The following is a 16796-nucleotide window of genomic DNA, read 5'->3' as shown; positions in this document are numbered from 1 at the left end:
ACGCAGTCTAATAGACAGATTTCACATCCGCAAGGATGGCGCTTTTTGCGCAAAGAACATTGCAGACAGCAAGTATAAAAATGAAAAAGACAAGGATACGACCTACTAGGGTTAAGGCTCAATCACACTAGGCCGACATGACACCGATTTTGGTCTGCCGACTCGTGGCGACAGTGTTTCTCCTTCCTTTAAACCGTTAGCCACAGCGTTTTCCGTCCTGTAAACTGCTGTCGCCAACAGTCGGCAGACAAAAATCGGTGTCATGTCGGCCTAGTGTGATTGAACCTTTAGAGTGTTCAGGGTGCCGCAGTTCGTGGAAAAGAGACAACGCGGCTTTCGCCGGCGGCCCTGCGTGGCTTGGAAGTCTGCAACACGGCAGCATGACTTCACGCTATATAGTGTTGGAGCCGCTGGCGCTGACCCATGTGACAAGTCAGCGTGGTATTCTTCGTTGGTGTCACCAAAACATTAACATCCTTCAAGCGAACGCGACAGAAGCGAGCGCAGAGTTTGGCCGCCGCTGTCGCTATTTAACGCGATAGCGTTTAGGGTCCCGTGTCTCAGACAATCTGGCGTCGGCAAACCGGCGTTTGATCGCGGGTGGCGGAGAAAATCATCCAACCACATCGACCGCGCAGGCCCTTCACGTGGTGCAAGATTTTGGTGAACAAAAATTGACTTTCTCACAGTGAAATCCGTCCGGAAAATGGTAAAGTACGACTTTACCATTCGGCGTCGGATTCGCCGTCGGATTGTAATTTGAATGTACGAGAAAACCTAGTTATACTACGAGGAAACATTTCTACCAGACCTGCGCACGTCGGAGCAATAGTAAACAATTAATAAAATAATAAAAAAGTGCTAGTTCCTTCACATTTTAATATAAGACCACTTATATTGCCCCTGGAAAAACGTCTTTCCAATAATGCATTTCAGTTTAAAAGTGAAGCCGACTTTAAGGGGATCGGTGTAAGCTTGGTCTTTGTAAGCTGGCTTTCCCACGTTCGGTGTTGCAGTGAATGAAGTCTACTTGTCGTATGCGAACGATGCAATGCGAACGGATCCCGATAATGCTATCGCGTTCTACTCTTAAAGGCGAAGCTTAAGCGTCCTCCAAGTTTTATTTCTCTCTCTACTGTTTTTCTGTTCATTTTGTCCGCTCAGAAATGTTCGCTTATCGTGCGAAACTCCACGCACCACGCATAAGCCGCTCAGTTGAGGCCACAAAAGAACTCTCGTGGCTAAACACGAAATTGTGATAAGCAAGATCTGAAACTTTCAGTCAGGATGATAACTAGGGCCAGCTGGTTATTCGTATAGTGAGTCTGTTTCAGCACTGACATACACGGACACAAGAAGCGGCAGAGGACACACGAAGCGCTACTTTCAGCTCACTTGCTTTTTTGAGAAAAACATATACTTGTGTTCATGTGTCCCATGTGCCCCTTCTGGCGTACGTATCTGGCCGCGCTAAGCCTAGTTCAATTTGAAACGTTGGCAGCAGATTAGGAAATGCAATCCAAACAATAACAAACGAGTCATACTGCAGTTATGGCAACACTATTTTATGTGTGCAATCATTTACAGAAGTGTCGTAGCGCAAACTTTGATGTGACGTCTTGTGATATCGTGCGATTAAAGATTGTACACGGCCCTGTGACGTCATAGCGTTCTTTTATTGCGATAGCAATTATGTGGACACTTCAATCGGATTTCTGCCGTCGTCGTCGCCGTCGCCGTCGCCGTGAGGTTCCCTATAGATAAAATCTTCGCCGCGTGCCGTATGCCCGAGCGGAAGCGTGCGGGGACGCGCGCTATCACGGAGAACGAAGCGCACTCAATCTCCCACGCGCAAGCAAGGAAGCGGGAAGCCAGCGCCGGAGGGAGCGGGGGGGGGGGGGGGGCGCACTTCCACTCTGCCAACAACCGCGCTCGTCGCTCGCTCGCACCGTCTCTTATCTCCACACGGCTCTGACCTTTATGCGCCGTGCATTCGCCGCTCAGTTTCCGTTGACGCGATAGACCGCACGTACCTTCGCCGCTACGGCGTATCCGCTTGCTGCCAGAGTTTTGACGGTCGTTGTCTGCAGTCATTCAGTGTGTTCTATTCATGTTTGTTTGTGCGCGCTCACACCACGCTTGTTCATTCAGTTAGTAATAGTCGGGCCACATTTTCCAACGCACGCTACACATGCAATGCTGCCCGGATCGGCAGTGCAGCGCTACAAGGTGTGTCCCTTCACACGCGCTGCCCACGGGAAGCGCTTCTCATCAACACCACCGTTTCACACGCGCCTTCTCGTGGTCATCGAGTCTCTCTTCATGTCGGTCTACTTACGCCGCAGCACACCTGCTTACTTAATCAGCTCACGTTTACTACAATTCATATTGCTACCAAAGCCGCTCACCTTACTTCGTATGACATTGCTGTGTTGCTATCGCATTCATTGCTTCGCCCTTAGGGCGAAACTGTGACATTTTTATATGTACAAGTCGTTCGTGGCAATAAAGCGAGTTGCCTTTCTGCTCCTGGACCGTTGTCGCTCGTCTGCGTTAGTTCAAGAAGTATGAGTGAGTGAAAAATGTCAGTTTCGCCCTAAGGGCGAAGCAATGAATGCGATAGCAACACAGCAATGTCATACGAAGTAATGTGAGCGGCTTTGGTAGCAATATGAATTGTAGTAAACGAGCTGATTAAGTAAGCAGGTGTGCTGCGCCGTAAGTAGACCGACATGAAGAGAGACTCGATGACCACGAGAAGGCGCGTGTGAAACGGTGGTGTTGATGAGAAGCGCTTCCCGTGGGCAGCGCGCGTGCGAAGGGACACACCTGTAGCGCTGCACTGCCGATCCGGGCAGCATTACATGTGTAGCGTGCGTTGGAAAATGTGACCCGACTATTACTAACTGGATGAACAAGCGTGGTGTGAGCGCGCACAAACAAACATGAATAGATCACACTGAATGACGGCAGACAACGACTGTCAAAACGCTGGCAGCAAGCGCATACGCCGCAGCGGGCGAAGGTATACGTGCGGTCTATCGCTTCAACGGAAACTGAGCGACGAATGCACAGCGCATACAAAGGTCAGAGCCGTGTGGAGATAAGAGACCGTGCGGGTGAGCGACGAACGCAGTTGTTGGCAGACTAGAAGTGCGCCCCCCCTCCACCCCCCCCCCCCCACGCTCCCTCCGGTGCTGGCTTCCCGCTTCCTTGCTTGCGCGTGGGAGATTGAGTGCGTTCGCTCTCCGTGATAGCGTGCGTCCCCGCACGCTTCCGCTCGGACATACGGCGCGCGGCGAAGATTTAATCTATACGGAACCTCACGGCGACGGCGACGCCGACGGCAGAAATCCGGTTGAAGTGTCCATAAAATTGCTATCGCAATAATAACTTTATTGAGGCCCAGAGAAGACGCAGGGAAGACCGCGCGATCGGGTTCGATCGCGCAACAATGGCAGTTTGTCGCTACTTGTTCTCGCTCGTCGCTTTGCTTGTCGCCGTCGCTTGGATTTATTTCCCAGTCGTAGCATGTACTCTGATGCCCCCGTTAAATAATAATAAAAAAATGTCACAGTTTCGCCCTAAGGGTGAAGCAATGAATGCGATAGCAACACAGCAATGTCATACGAAGTAAGGTGAGCGGCTTTGGTAGCAAATGAATTGTAGTAAACATGAGCTGATTAAGTAAGCAGGTGTGCTGTGGCGTAAATAGACCGACATGAAGAGAGACTCGATGACCACGAGGAGGCGCGTGTGAAACGGTGGTGTTGATGAGAAGCGCTTCCCGTGGGCAGCGCGTTCGAAGGGACACACCTGTAGCGCTGCACTGCCGACCCGGGCAGCATTGCATGTGTAGCGTGCGTTGGAAAATGTGGCCCGACTATTACTAACTGATTGAACAAGCGTGGTGTGAGCGCGCACAAACAAACATGAATAGATCACACTGAATGACTGTAGACAACGACTGTCAAAACGCTGGCAGCAAGCGCATATATACGCTGCAGCAGCGGGCGAAGGTACGTGCGGTCTATCGCTTCAACGCAAACTGAGCGGCGAATGCACGGTGCATAAAGGTCAGAGCCGTGTGGAGATAGGAGACGGTGCGGACGAGCGACGAGCGCGGTTGTTGGCAGCCTAGAAGTGCCCCCCCCCCCCCCCCCCCCCGCGCTCCCTCCGGCGCTGGCTTCCCGCTTCCTTGCTTGCGCGTGGGAGAGAAGATAAGAGACTGTGCGGACGAGCGACGAGCGCGGTTGTTGGCAGAGAAGTGCCCCCCTCCCCCCCCCCCCCCCCTGCTCCCTCCGGCGCTGGCTTTCAGCTTCCTTGCTTGCGCGTGGGAGATTGAGTGCGTTCGCTCTCCTAGCGCGCGTCCCCGCACGCTTCCGCTCGGGCATACGGCGCGCGGCGAAGATTTTATCTATAGGGAACCTCACGGTGACGGCGACGGCGACAGCGACGGCAGAAATCCGGTAGAAGTGTCCATATAATTTCTATCGCAATAAAAACGTTAAATTTAATTAATTCCAGTCAGCGATGCTGCAATTGTACTTCGATAGCCTGTAACATTTAGTTTCAGTGAAGGCTACCTGGTATTTGTGCCACCAAACTAATGCTACAAGAAAAGATGGCTTCCTTAATATCCACTGCTTGTCAGCGTTTGAGCTTCGGTACGCAAACGTTGCTGCTGCAAGCGGCATGCGCGTGTTTCGGTCAATCAGCATGCTGTCACGCATGCAGAACGGAACATGCTCGCGGATCGTGAAAGAGCGCTCTGCGTTAAATCAGACCGCGTGCTTTATTCCTTACCGTGCGCAGGCAACCGGCTGACCTGCGACTGCCGCTTGGCGTGGATCCTGCGGCTTGAGAACCTCACGCTGAGCGAAAAGTTCCGCCGTGAACTGCGCCACGTCAGCTGCGAGTTCAGCGACCCGGCGCGCGGCAAAAGCAAGGTGAGCAATGTTTGCAGCGCAGGTGCTCGAAAGGCGATCACTCCCGCGCGTGGGTATAAAGGGAGCCTACTCGTGGGCATGCACCGGCGTGTGCATGTCTGCGCTGCACGTCGTCTCCGTTTGGTGTGTGCCGATTCAAATGCGGTCTTGTCACAGCAAACACTCAAGCACGCGTCTCCGCCGCAGGTAACGCGCCTGAGCCTACAGGACTTGGGTTGTCCGGAGCACGTGACACTGGACCCGGACGCGCTTCCACCCATTCCAGCTTACTCGACTTCGCCATCGCCATCGCATCCTGGACCGGTGGCGACGACACTGCCGGGCGAGGAAACTACCAGCCACCCTCCAGAAGAGCAAACAAAACGACCGTCGGGCTCGGACAAAAAGTCGCCAACCGCCAACGACAAGCCGGGGTCATCGGCACCACGCTTCGCATCTGCCCCGTTCGCGATCATCGTTTCAGCTGTGCTTGGCTTCGGACGAGCATGGTGATATGGCTGCGTGCCTTGAGCTTCGTTTTATGTGCAATGGGCCATAAGAAAAAGACAGCTGCGTGCTTGTCACGCCTGAAGCGCGAGACAAACATTGTCATGCAGTGTGGACCGTGCCTTAGACTTTTGTAGGCAGCTTTCCTTCTCAGAGCTTCTATGAACTGCAGTGAGTGACGCTTCCGGTGTGCTTGGGAAGATTTCTGTGTGTACTGCGACGAGTGATCGGTTCATTTTTCACTCGCCATGGAATGGTGTCTCTAAGTGTGTCAAGTGCTTTCGTGCTGATGTTCATGTCGAAATATTACTGCCACTTGCAGTTCTCGCTTATTCGCGCTATTTTTTACAACTGTTCGTGCCTTCAGTTCAACAGGAGATGCGGAATTCTGGCACTAATATTTTTAATGACTGTCCGAGTAGAAGAGATTTGTCCTCTAGATGCATAGAGTTTCTCACTAGATTACCTAGAGGGAAATCTGGCGCTACTGCGCTGTGGTATGCTTGGGAATGCCGGTATATTGTGACTTCGGATTGGCATCGTTCTTGGAGATCCAGAATGAAGACGCGCCTGGCTAGCACCGTTCCGTCTGTCACAATGATTCATTTCCTGCTGAAATAGCACGTAAAAAGCTGTTTTAGCCTTTTTATATACACAAAAACATGTTTTGTTTAAATTTGAGGGCTTATTATATGTACAATTATATGAAACGTAAAAAGTATCAGCTCGCCGCTAAAGTTGGAGGACAGACGACAAGGTTCTCGCTCGCTTTGGAATTTGTCGTCTGTTCTTAATTTTCTTCTCTTGATTCTGCATTGTAGGTGAGTAAACTTTATTGAAAGATGTAATATGTGTGAATGAAAGCCTTTTATGAAGATTTTATTTTAAGAACGCATTATTTGTGCAGCCATATCCACGTTTTAGACCAAGCCTCGTACAACACCAGCCAACACAAGCCTCGTAGACACATATCCCGTCATTCCCATGATGGCAAAGCGCCCTTTAAGAAACTCGCATAGACGGTGGCGCCAGATTACCCTCTAGGTGTTATAGTGAGAAACTCTATGACTAGACGGAAGCGTGAGTTTCCTTCTTCCGCCCCTGGCGGTCTGTCAAGATATACGAGACCTATATTCGTCATGTGTATTGACCCTTTTCGCGGCGATCCCGTGGGCGCTGCCATGTTTGATCACGTGGTCACGCGTCCATTGCTTGCCTCAACTGCCTCCGTTGCCGCCTTGTTTACAATGGAACTGTATTATGAGGCCGGCGCGGCTTAGAAAACCTATGTTTTCGGAGATATCATAGACGGTGACTAGTTGGACGACACGAAGCTTTAATCACAGCTTCATAGAAAATACAAAAGCGCTTTAGGAGCTGATTAAGTTATGTCCAAACGGCGCAAGCAGCGTATATAGTGCTTGTTCTAAAAGCGGAGCTAAATATGTATTCCAAGCTATCCAAACGTTCCGCTCATGAATTAAGTCAGGATTAGTGTGTTTTGCTCTTTGTTCTTTATTCGGCAAATATTTTTAAGCAGTGGCTTGTCAGTTTCCGACTCAGTGAAGTTCCTCGGTGTGGCCACTATCTGATTATTTTCTGCCCAATCGCTCGCGGGTGTGCTCAGTTCCGACAGATTTGTTCTTGCTGCGCACTATTAAGGCTTGAAGCGTAGCTGTTTCGTACATTGTAATACCTTGTAGCCAAATATATATTACAGCTAGTAACTCGCTTACTCTTGTGGACCGTCACGAAACATTCAGCTTCGACCATTCATGCGCCATCGCTGTAGTCCGTCATTTATTGTGCGTATACAGTGCGCATATATTCAAGTGTGCGCCCATTCACTTATTCTTGATACGTCGGTGTTAGAGTGGGCGTAAGTTTTCCTGCCATTTGGGACTGATGTGTATAGATAACGTGCGCGAAACTTACTATGACAGGAAGCGGCGCTACTCCCTTTTTCATTGTTTAACGAGTGGTACTCACTCTTGCCGACGTTCTGGGGATGAAGGCCTTTCTTTGAAGGTTAGCGATACAAGGCTGGCGGATGAGCAAATTTCTGTATCCTCGAGGAAAGCCGTACATCACGAAGTGCAGGCAACACGTTAGGACAGTTGCAGCAGCGGTCCGCGAACTTGGCCACACAGATTCATTCTATTCCTTAACATGCCAGTCACTATATTTTTGCAGCCAGCTACTGCACACGTCTTCAATCCACATGATTCAATCTAGCATGATTGGAACACAGTGTGTTAGCGAAAACTCGGTTGCATTTCCGAGCTGATCGCACAGAAGCAAGGTAGAAGCGGTAATGGTTTCGTATTCGTGCGCGGTCGTTGAGGAGAGGTATGGCGCGCCGCCGTGAGCGCCTTCTCGTTTCTCTAAAACAAACTGCTCCGCTGAAAGGGTCAATATTACATGTATGTGGCACGTACGCTTGCGTCTTCTATACTTCGAAACGACAATCAACCATATTTTAAACAAGCATTGCCAGCTGACACTGCCTCACATGAAAGTAACAGAGAAGGAAACCAAAGAAAGCATAGGGGACATTGACTCACTTGTTATACGCATCACTCGTGTCACAGAGGTTGGGAGTTCGGCTCCCCCCGACGGCAAGTTGTCTCTTCGACTTTAATCTCCCGCTTAAAGCTTTCTTTGGCCCTTTTTACGTGGTCGACGCCAGGACGGTCCCCGCCGATGCAAAGGGCACCTGCTGTCGCGTAAGCGCGGCTTACGGGGAGTCGTGTATACTAGTTGTTTGAGACGCGTGTGCTGTCGCGCGAGAGATTTATTGCATCTGAAAGTTTAGATATGGTTTAGATACCGTGGTCGGTGGTAGCGCTGTGTCGCGTTTCTCTACAAAGACCGCTACACGTCTCTGAGCTGGCAAGATGCGCCGTTTCATCTTGCCGGCTCAGCACAGCTTCGCTTAGACCGACTCCCACAGTGCATGGGGCCGGCATGTTCCTAAAGCTAATGGTCGGAGGCACATCTGACCCCCGTGGAGTAAGCAAAACAACAGGTGCGCTGCCGTCATTGCGTAGTCGCGTCGTATACCGCGCCGTTGTCGCCATGTCATCTTGCTCGTGCTGCCGTCGTCGTCGTCACACTGTCATGCAGTTTACCGAAACATGTCGTCGATAACTTGTGCCGTCATTAATGCCGTTATCGACGTAAGCAGTTCTACGGTTCGCATAAGGTGTTTACTTTGACAATCAGCTCGCGTCAATAATTTCTGAGACATCTTTTTTATTTATTTCTACATGTGAAATAAAACAAAGCTTATTTCCTGTATGCTCTGCTTTTTTTCATTGTCTGTAGGCCAATTTCATTTCATTTCTGTATATGATAAACTTTTTAAAGCGCAAACAAGAGACAAGGCACAAAAGGAAGGTCGGGCACAGGACAGGCGCTACTTTGCGCTGTTTATTCCATAACGTCGTCATGAAAATGGTGTTTTTTTTTTCTTTTCATTAAACGTTTCTGCGCATGTGCCTATATATTTCATGACGACGTTGTGGAATAAACAGTTGAAAGTAACGCCTGTCCTGTGCCTGACCTTCCTTATGTGCCTTGTCTCTTGTTTGCGCTTTAAAAAGTTCATCAAGTATGTGCCAACTAGGCCCACAGAAAGTTCTTCTAGGCCTGATATAGTTGTTGCTAAAAAAATATCGAGCCCTTAACTTCTCTTGATTACTCTTGCTCTAGCATGAGAGCTTTGCTATTTGTAGCGTTGAATTTCCTAACTTTACAGAGTGGAGCGAATCGGCATCATGCTGCCTTGTGCCACGTTATACTGCTTTGTATAATATCCAAACATGTGCCAGCTTGTCTCTTCAAATATAACAATATAATTAAATTGTGAGGTTTTACCTGCCAGAACCACGATCTGGTTATGAGGCACGCCGTAGCGGGAGACTGCATTTGTTTTGACTAGCTCTTTATCGTGCGACTAAATCTAAGTGCAGGAGTGCACTTCGCCCCCCTTGAAGTGTGACCGCCACGGCCGATATAGAATCCGCGACCTCGAGAACAGCGAAACGTCATAGCCACTAAGCTACCGCGGCGGGTAGCTTGAAAAATTATTACGTTTAATTCAGTGCATTGCTATCGCTGTCTTTATGCTAAACGTAGCCACGGGTGGTCACTATAAGATGTGATATCCGTTTTAAACTCAATATTCTAACGCTGTGTAAGCAACCCCTCTACCCAATTTTAAGATGGCGTCTACACATAGCTTGTGCGACTTTGTAAGTCGTTATTAGTGTGAAAAAAGAAAGCGCGAAGATGGCTCCAAATTGGAATACAGAACAAATTTTCTGAAAAACCATTTGCCTTTCTACGCGTGCGTACATTGCACGTGAATATAAAAGTGACTGCATACTCGGAACTCGTTATTACAATTAGCATAAGATTATCGATCATTTTTCCGTTTCAAAATATATTTGCTGTCCAAGGTGCTAATGCGTAGCAATTTAATTTACTTCACTTCGTTTACTCCGAGTACTGTGCGTTTGTTTTAGCGTCAGTCAGGAGTTATTGTTACGATTCTAAGAAAAATGCTGCCGCACAGTGAGCGCCGTCTGACGGTTAGTGTGTACGTTTTGCGTTTCGTCTATCACGTTCACAACTTCTGCGTTTGCCTCATGACCCTCACCACGATATGGTCCTTGCTATAAAATGCGGGAATATTGTCGTGAGCGTTATTGTGTAGAACATATATATTTCCTTATGCTACAATAAAGTATATGTATCTATACAAATATTCACTATTTATATAAAAGGTTACAACTCTCAAACAAGCATTACCTTCCTGGTTCTTGATTTACTGGTGCTTTGCCGAGTCGGCCTTCGGTTTCTGCATCTGGAAACGAGAATCACCCCGCGAAGGAATATGTCAGCTACGTGCGGACTTGTAGATGTGCCCCCACGATGTTGGGCTCGGTGATATGCAGGCCACAGACTGCAGTAGATTTTTCAATTCGTTGAACTGATACCGTAAAGCGAAAAAAAAATATTCTATTTAATTATTTCATATGTACTCTGACGAACTTTTCAAGAAAAGTGTTGAAAAAAAAGAAGTCCCAACTGGCATGTTTTCTCGTTCAACGGAATTTTCTGCTCATGCTTTTGCAATCTCACTCGTGCATTTTGTTTTACAGACTCACTCTAATCTGCATGAACAGAATACGTTTACTGTCAATTTCAGCAACATTGGCCGAGCTTATACGTTGCAAACTGTATAACTTATTGATAACGTCCAAATAGGGGACGGCTAGACGACGCCACGCATGTACACGCACGCCGGTCACATACAGCCACAGCTTCCATGAAACGCCACACAATTTACGGGCCCTTTCTGTAACGTTTATCAAACGCGTGTCCTCATCTACATGTAATAGGGCGTAAAACGTCGGTTATTTGTCTGTCATTTTCATATCATGGTGATGTCGCAGTGAAAATCTGTAAAATGTTCCACAATGCGGCCTTTACTTTTAATACGTGAAGAAAAGACGTAAAATGTATCGTGGCCGGGGGGAGGGGGGGGGGTTGCTTTTTTTCTTTTTTTTTCTTTTCTTTTTTTTTTGTACAGCAATTTCTTACGGTGTGGCGTGTTACGAAATCTGTCGTTTCAATTTAAGACAAATCACTAGTAAAAAATTGGCAGAGGCACTTAAGACTGCGTAAGCATTATTCCCTTTGGTGAAATGTACTTTTCAACTGCGCCTTGGTAAGACCAAATCAAAATGCGCTCGCTTGCGCGCGAGGAGTTCATAACTCGAAGGACCGCTCAGCGGCGTTCAGTCTGCGACGTAACGTGTGCAATGACGCACGCACAAGGCACACATTCAGTCGACGAGCCGCCGTGACCCACCCAGACCGGAATTCGTTTACAAAATTTTCTTTTCAAAGCCATTGATTTACTTCACTGAGAAATGTGACTTCAATCCAAGCATTCTTGACGTGTTCTTACTCTTTACGGCGCCGTCGGCCATTTTTGGTATACGATCGCTCGGTGGCGACGCCGCCGACGACGGATTTTTGCGTAATGGGTGCACGTAACGCTTTCGCATTAATCACCGTCTATGATGAGCGCAAGGGGCACTTCAGCGAATCTGTCAGCTCTACGTGGGGGCTGACCTCGCGTGCACGGCAAGTCCGGTGAAAGGCTACTCGCAACTAGTTCAACGTGCGTCACTGAAGCAGCGGTGTCACCAAGTCTCGTTATTTCCTGCCGTTTACCGTGCAAAGCAATGGTGGGAGGGATGTTATGGAGGTAACCGAGCGATCAAATGACATTGACGGCCATATTCCTGGCCCTTTTTGCTTCCACCGTTAGAGCTCTGCGAGATCAAGACGGTCTCACTCGGATAAGTACGCCTGGTCTCCCTCCACACGAAATGACGAGTTACTGAGGTGGGATCAATCTTTCTTCTTTTCTTTCTTTCTTTCTTTCTTTCTTTCTTTCTTTCTTTCTTTCTTTCTTTCTTTCTTTCTTTCTTCTTTCTTTCTTTCTTTCTTTCTTCTTTCTTTCTTTCTTTCTTTCTTTCTTTCTTTCTTTCTTTCTTTCTTTCTTCTTTCTTTCTTTCTTTCTTTCTTTCTCCGGTTGCACAGAAAAAAAAAAAAGACGCGGAGCACTTTATAAGTGCTCTCGAAAGGGGCCCTGTCGTAGTCCGTAAGAAAGTGTCGCACGAGTACTTATTGTTTTTTTACGTGAAACCGGTTTGCTCAGCTTTTGGTGATATGCTTCAGTGTCAAAACGACATAGCAAAAGGCTCAAGCGCAGCACTTGACGGAGAGTATTGCCAAGCTGGACAATAAATACACCTACGTCTGTGGCTGTGACCACGAACGCCTTTGTTGCTATTATCACGATGACTGTACGAGACGGTCACGCGTACCTCCACGAGCGTTTTGCAAAGAAATGTTTTTTTTTTCTTTTTTGGCGCAGTGTAGCTGCTATGTGAATCCACATTGCAAAATTTTCCGCCGCCACATGTAATGTGGATCCCATGTGTGATGAAAAAGGCTCATAGACTCTGTAACGAGTAATAGTGACGTGTCAAGCTAATTTTTACCCTTATTAAAAGCATTATAGCAATTTATAAGGGTTTGGCATATTCTTCAGATGTCTGATTAACCTGATAAATCATCTAGTGCTAAATATTCTTTCTGGAGACCCCTCTCCTTGAGTTTATTCTTAACGAACTTAGTGAGTATTATATATATATATATATATATAGTCATTTATTTATTTTATTTTATTTGTGAGATTTAGTGAGTATTCCACACAAAACAGACGGCAGCCTAATTGCAGTGTAATTTTATCATTATATGAGTCTTTTATTATGGAATAAAGCTACACTAGCAATTTTGCGTGTCCTGAGTTCCAAGTTCCAAGTTCGGGAACAAGAATTCAGGATCGCCAGTCAGCCTCTAGAGTCTGTAAAGGAGTACGTTTATATAGGTCAATTACTCACAGGGAACCCTGATCACGGGAAAGAAATTCACAGGAGAATAAAATTGGGTTGGAGTGCATACGGCAGGCATTGCCAAATCCTAACTGGGAGCTTACCACTGTCGTTGAAAAGAAAAGTGTACAATCATTGCATTCTACCGGTGCTAACATATTGGGGCAGAAACTCAGAGGTTAACAAAGAAGCTCGAGTACAAGTTAGGCTTTTACTTTTTTTTTTTGTACTTTCGCTTTACCTGCCTTCTCCTTCTTTGTCTTCTACGCCTTTTTTTTAGCATCGAGGCGATGCTTTTGTTCGGAAGGGGAGATAATGCCACCTGTGGCGGTGGCATTCTGTAGACAACGCGCGCCCCTTCCCTGCTCGAGGCAGCCCCGACGGTGGCGGTTTCCAAGATCCAGCTGCTATTCGGTTTATAAAACCTTCAAGACTACTTCTCGAGGCTCGTGACAATATGCTACTCTGTAATGAAGTTTCTGGCCACATTACTTATTCGTTATTCTATTACTCTAATAGTTATTCTACATTATTATTCTACTCTTGCATTTACTGCCCGTTTCTTTGACACGAGCGAATTGATTTTGGCCGACGACAATACGTGTTTTCTTTTTCTTTCCGTGGCAACACTTTTCTCGCAATGTTCTCAGCAGTGTAATTATGTTATGCATCAACCTTTCACAGGAGGCGACATATGATCAATGCTTTAGTGGAAATCACTTTGAAAGCAATCTTCGTGAATCACAAAGAAAGCCGTCGCAAGTTGTATACAAATGTCTAGAAGCAATTACATTAGGAGCTAAGGTCTCGGCTGTTTTGGGCACGGCCATTTCTTTACCCTGAACGGCAATACAACGTTCTTATCAGTGGGTCGCTGCTATTGCCTTGGCAACACGCTCTCAGATCAGCGCTGCATCTTTCAACGGCACACTTCTGAGCAGTTCACCCAGGCCAACCAACAAGCAAGGTGAGAGATACCTCAAGATGATTTATTTCCATTTTGCGCAACAGATACCATTAAATAACATATGGCTTCACGCACGGTGCGCGGTTCCAGACATAATTACTCGACTCGCGTGTCAAGCTTAATCACTTATTCTGCTCTGTGCATACAACTCCTGAGGCTGACGAAGCTTTACCTGTCGGCTCGAGCTTCAGCTTCTCATTCCACGTAACCTAGCTCGTCTCGCAGGTGGTCTCGATTTCGCAACATATACGAAATCTGAGCTCATAAATCCAAACTGGACGCTCAAGCGAGATAAATCTTTATTGTGACGTCCCGCGTGGTCATCTAGCAAAAAAGTGCCAGTGGGTCGCCATCTCTAATTCAGAAAAAAAAAAAAAACGCGTTGTGCATGGTGCTTCCTACGCGGATGAACACCTACAAGAAGCTCGCGGCTGCATCCATTCAAGTGAATAAATTGAAGTCGCCGTCTCTGCAATACCGACTGTTTTACAGATTGCCGTACGATGCGAGGCGGAAAAACTGCCAAGTATGAGTTTTTTCAGTGCGGAAACATGCGAATATAAAAGAACTGATTCGTGCTAGATGCGCTTTTAAGTTTTTAATCTAGTCTAGAAATTTAACACGGGTAGCAAATGGTGTGAGAGTATTTCTGGATGTTGTCACCTCACATATAAGTATTTCTAACTGCGATTCGAAAGTATTTCTTCAGGCGAAACAATTCGGGCTAAAAGAGGCGCGATTTTAACGAGATAACGCAAGGATCACGTAAGCAACCCTATGCTCGTAAGCACGTAATTACCCTAAAGCGGACAAAATTGATACACCGCTATGAAACATGCCACTAAACTGTCAGTAGGACCTTTGCAAGACCCTCGTAAACCTTGTAATGATTTCACCTATAAGTTATAAATTTATATACTTAATTCGTGCGCTTCAGATGCTCTGACAGATGCAGTTCACAGAACTGCGATATCCGTATTTGGGGCAGAAGTACGGATTTGTAATCTTCGTGCTTCAATTTTCTAAACTTGCCGATTATCGGGAATTTTGTTTAAGAAGTTCCAAGTCGTCTATCAAAATGAAGTGTCATATATTCACTAGTATTGAGCTTTCCTTTTCCAATGCAATAAATTCCATTGGAATCGTTCTAGCGGTTCTTTCATAAAAGCAGTTCTGCGTTTCGCATTCAATTGAATAGGCGGCATCGGAGTTGGGCCCGAGCTTCCGCTCTAAAGAGGGAGTTCTGCAGGGATGTCGTTCGCCGAGGCCCGCTTCCGCTCAGACTCGTGGCTGCTCCGGCTGTCCGGCTGCCTGCCCCCCTTGCACCGCGAGGACCGACTGCCGGAAGGACGCTCCCGTTTGTGGGACACCGCGCTCACGGCAACGTTGGTGGTGGCCGCGTCGCTGCTCGAGCTGGCCTCCTTGCTGGGCCGTTCCCTTCTCGGAACCCGACGCCTGAGCGTGTTCAACGGAGGCCTGTTCTTCACCATCAGGCTCCTCATGCTGGCCAAGGTGTCGTCGCAGCTGGCCACCTCGCTTGCCAAGTCTCGGGACACGTGGGCACTCGTGGCCCGGGCGGCGGACTACGAGCGCAGATGCCGCAAGCCAGCACAGCGCGAGTCTGTGCGCTGCAAGACAGCCTACAGGCAAGAGACGCTAAGCGACTCGCTATGAAAGTGGAATTGCGAAAACGAAAAAAGGAAAATTCGGTGGCGATTAAGTGGTAAATGCGAGAGAAATATGCGTTAGCATTACGTCGCACCTCTTTGAGGTCCCATGATTTAAACCGAGATCATCACAGTGTAATGTGCTGCTCACGAGCTAATTCGACACGCGTCTGGCCTCCTCCAGGAGGAGCCAAGTGCAACTGACGCGGGTCCGAAGCAGAGCACGGTCAGTTACAACACACACACACACACACACACACACACACACACACACACACACACACATATTATATATATATATATATATATATATATATATATATATATATATATATATATATATAAAGCAGAGGGCATTGGCGCGACAGTCAACGCTTACATGAACGCAAACACGCCTGTAAGTCTAGACGAGGACACGCTGTCAACGCTACTGCGGTTAGTACTAGGATACAATAACTTTGAATTTGACGAGAAACACTTCCTCCAGATAAGCGGAACGGCAATGGGCACGAAGATGGCTCCTAATTATGCGAATATTTTTATGGCATCACTTGAAGAACCTTTTCTTGCGGCCAGACCTTTGAAGCCGCTCATCTACAAAAGGTTCTTAGACGACATATTCTTTATTTGGCACCACGACGAAGAAAGCCTCCTTAAATTTGTAGCAGATTTTAATTCAGTTCATCCGTCAATCGCTTTCACTTACAGCTATTCTAAATCAGCTGTAAACTTTCTTGATGTCACGGTACAAATTAAAGATAATCGCATATTCACAACCTTATATAAAAAGCCAACAGACCGCCACCAATATCTTCATTTCAAAAGTAGCCATCCACAACATTGCAAGAAAGCCATCCCGTATTCACAGGCCCACCGATACCGCCGCATCTGCTCTGACGAGAAAGACTTCCAATGTCATGCAAAGGAACTCAGAACGGCCCTGGTGGCGAAGCACTACCCGGAACGTATTGTTGATGATGCTATAAGCCGAGCACAAGCCTTAGACAGAAATGAAATTTTGACTGGCTCAAAGCCCCGCCATCCGAAAAACCAAACCAACCTTATCCTCACCTACTCATCTACATTACCGCACGTGAACAACATCCTAGCCAAACACTTTAATATCATTCAGCAGAGCACACGTTTGTCTTCAATTTTCACAGAGCCACCCCGAGTTGTCTATCGCCGGGGAAGAAATCTAAGAGATATCCTCGTCAGAGCTAGGACAACAACGGTTCAAAACATAGAA

At 47.3% G+C, this 16796-nt stretch overlaps 2 protein-coding genes across 3 annotated transcripts in view; both read left to right on the top strand.

The window, feature by feature from the left end:
- The window catches only part of LOC119456518 (leucine-rich repeat-containing protein 15), a 46537-nt gene extending 37802 nt beyond the window's left edge, over positions 1 to 8735 (top strand). For both annotated transcript variants that reach the window (XM_037718343.2, XM_049669928.1), the window contains exons 3-4: positions 4816 to 4949; positions 5136 to 8735. In XM_037718343.2, coding sequence (XP_037574271.1) covers positions 4816 to 4949; positions 5136 to 5441 — 440 coding nt within the window. In that variant the 3' untranslated portion in view covers positions 5442 to 8735. The remainder of the gene's footprint in view (positions 1 to 4815; positions 4950 to 5135) is intronic.
- A 4788-nt stretch (positions 8736 to 13523) lies between these two features.
- LOC125946370 (uncharacterized) lies at positions 13524 to 15554 on the top strand. Its single transcript, XM_049669208.1, has 2 exons — positions 13524 to 13880; positions 15079 to 15554. The coding sequence occupies exon 2, from the start codon at positions 15132 to 15134 to the stop codon at positions 15552 to 15554; it is 423 nt and encodes a 140-aa protein (XP_049525165.1). The 5' UTR covers positions 13524 to 13880; positions 15079 to 15131.
- The last annotated feature ends 1242 nt before the right edge of the window (positions 15555 to 16796 follow it).

Source organism: Dermacentor silvarum, chromosome 6 (assembly GCF_013339745.2).
Source record: "Dermacentor silvarum isolate Dsil-2018 chromosome 6, BIME_Dsil_1.4, whole genome shotgun sequence".
Lineage (NCBI taxonomy): Eukaryota > Metazoa > Arthropoda > Arachnida > Ixodida > Ixodidae > Dermacentor > Dermacentor silvarum.
This window is presented reverse-complemented; position numbering and strand designations above follow the sequence as displayed.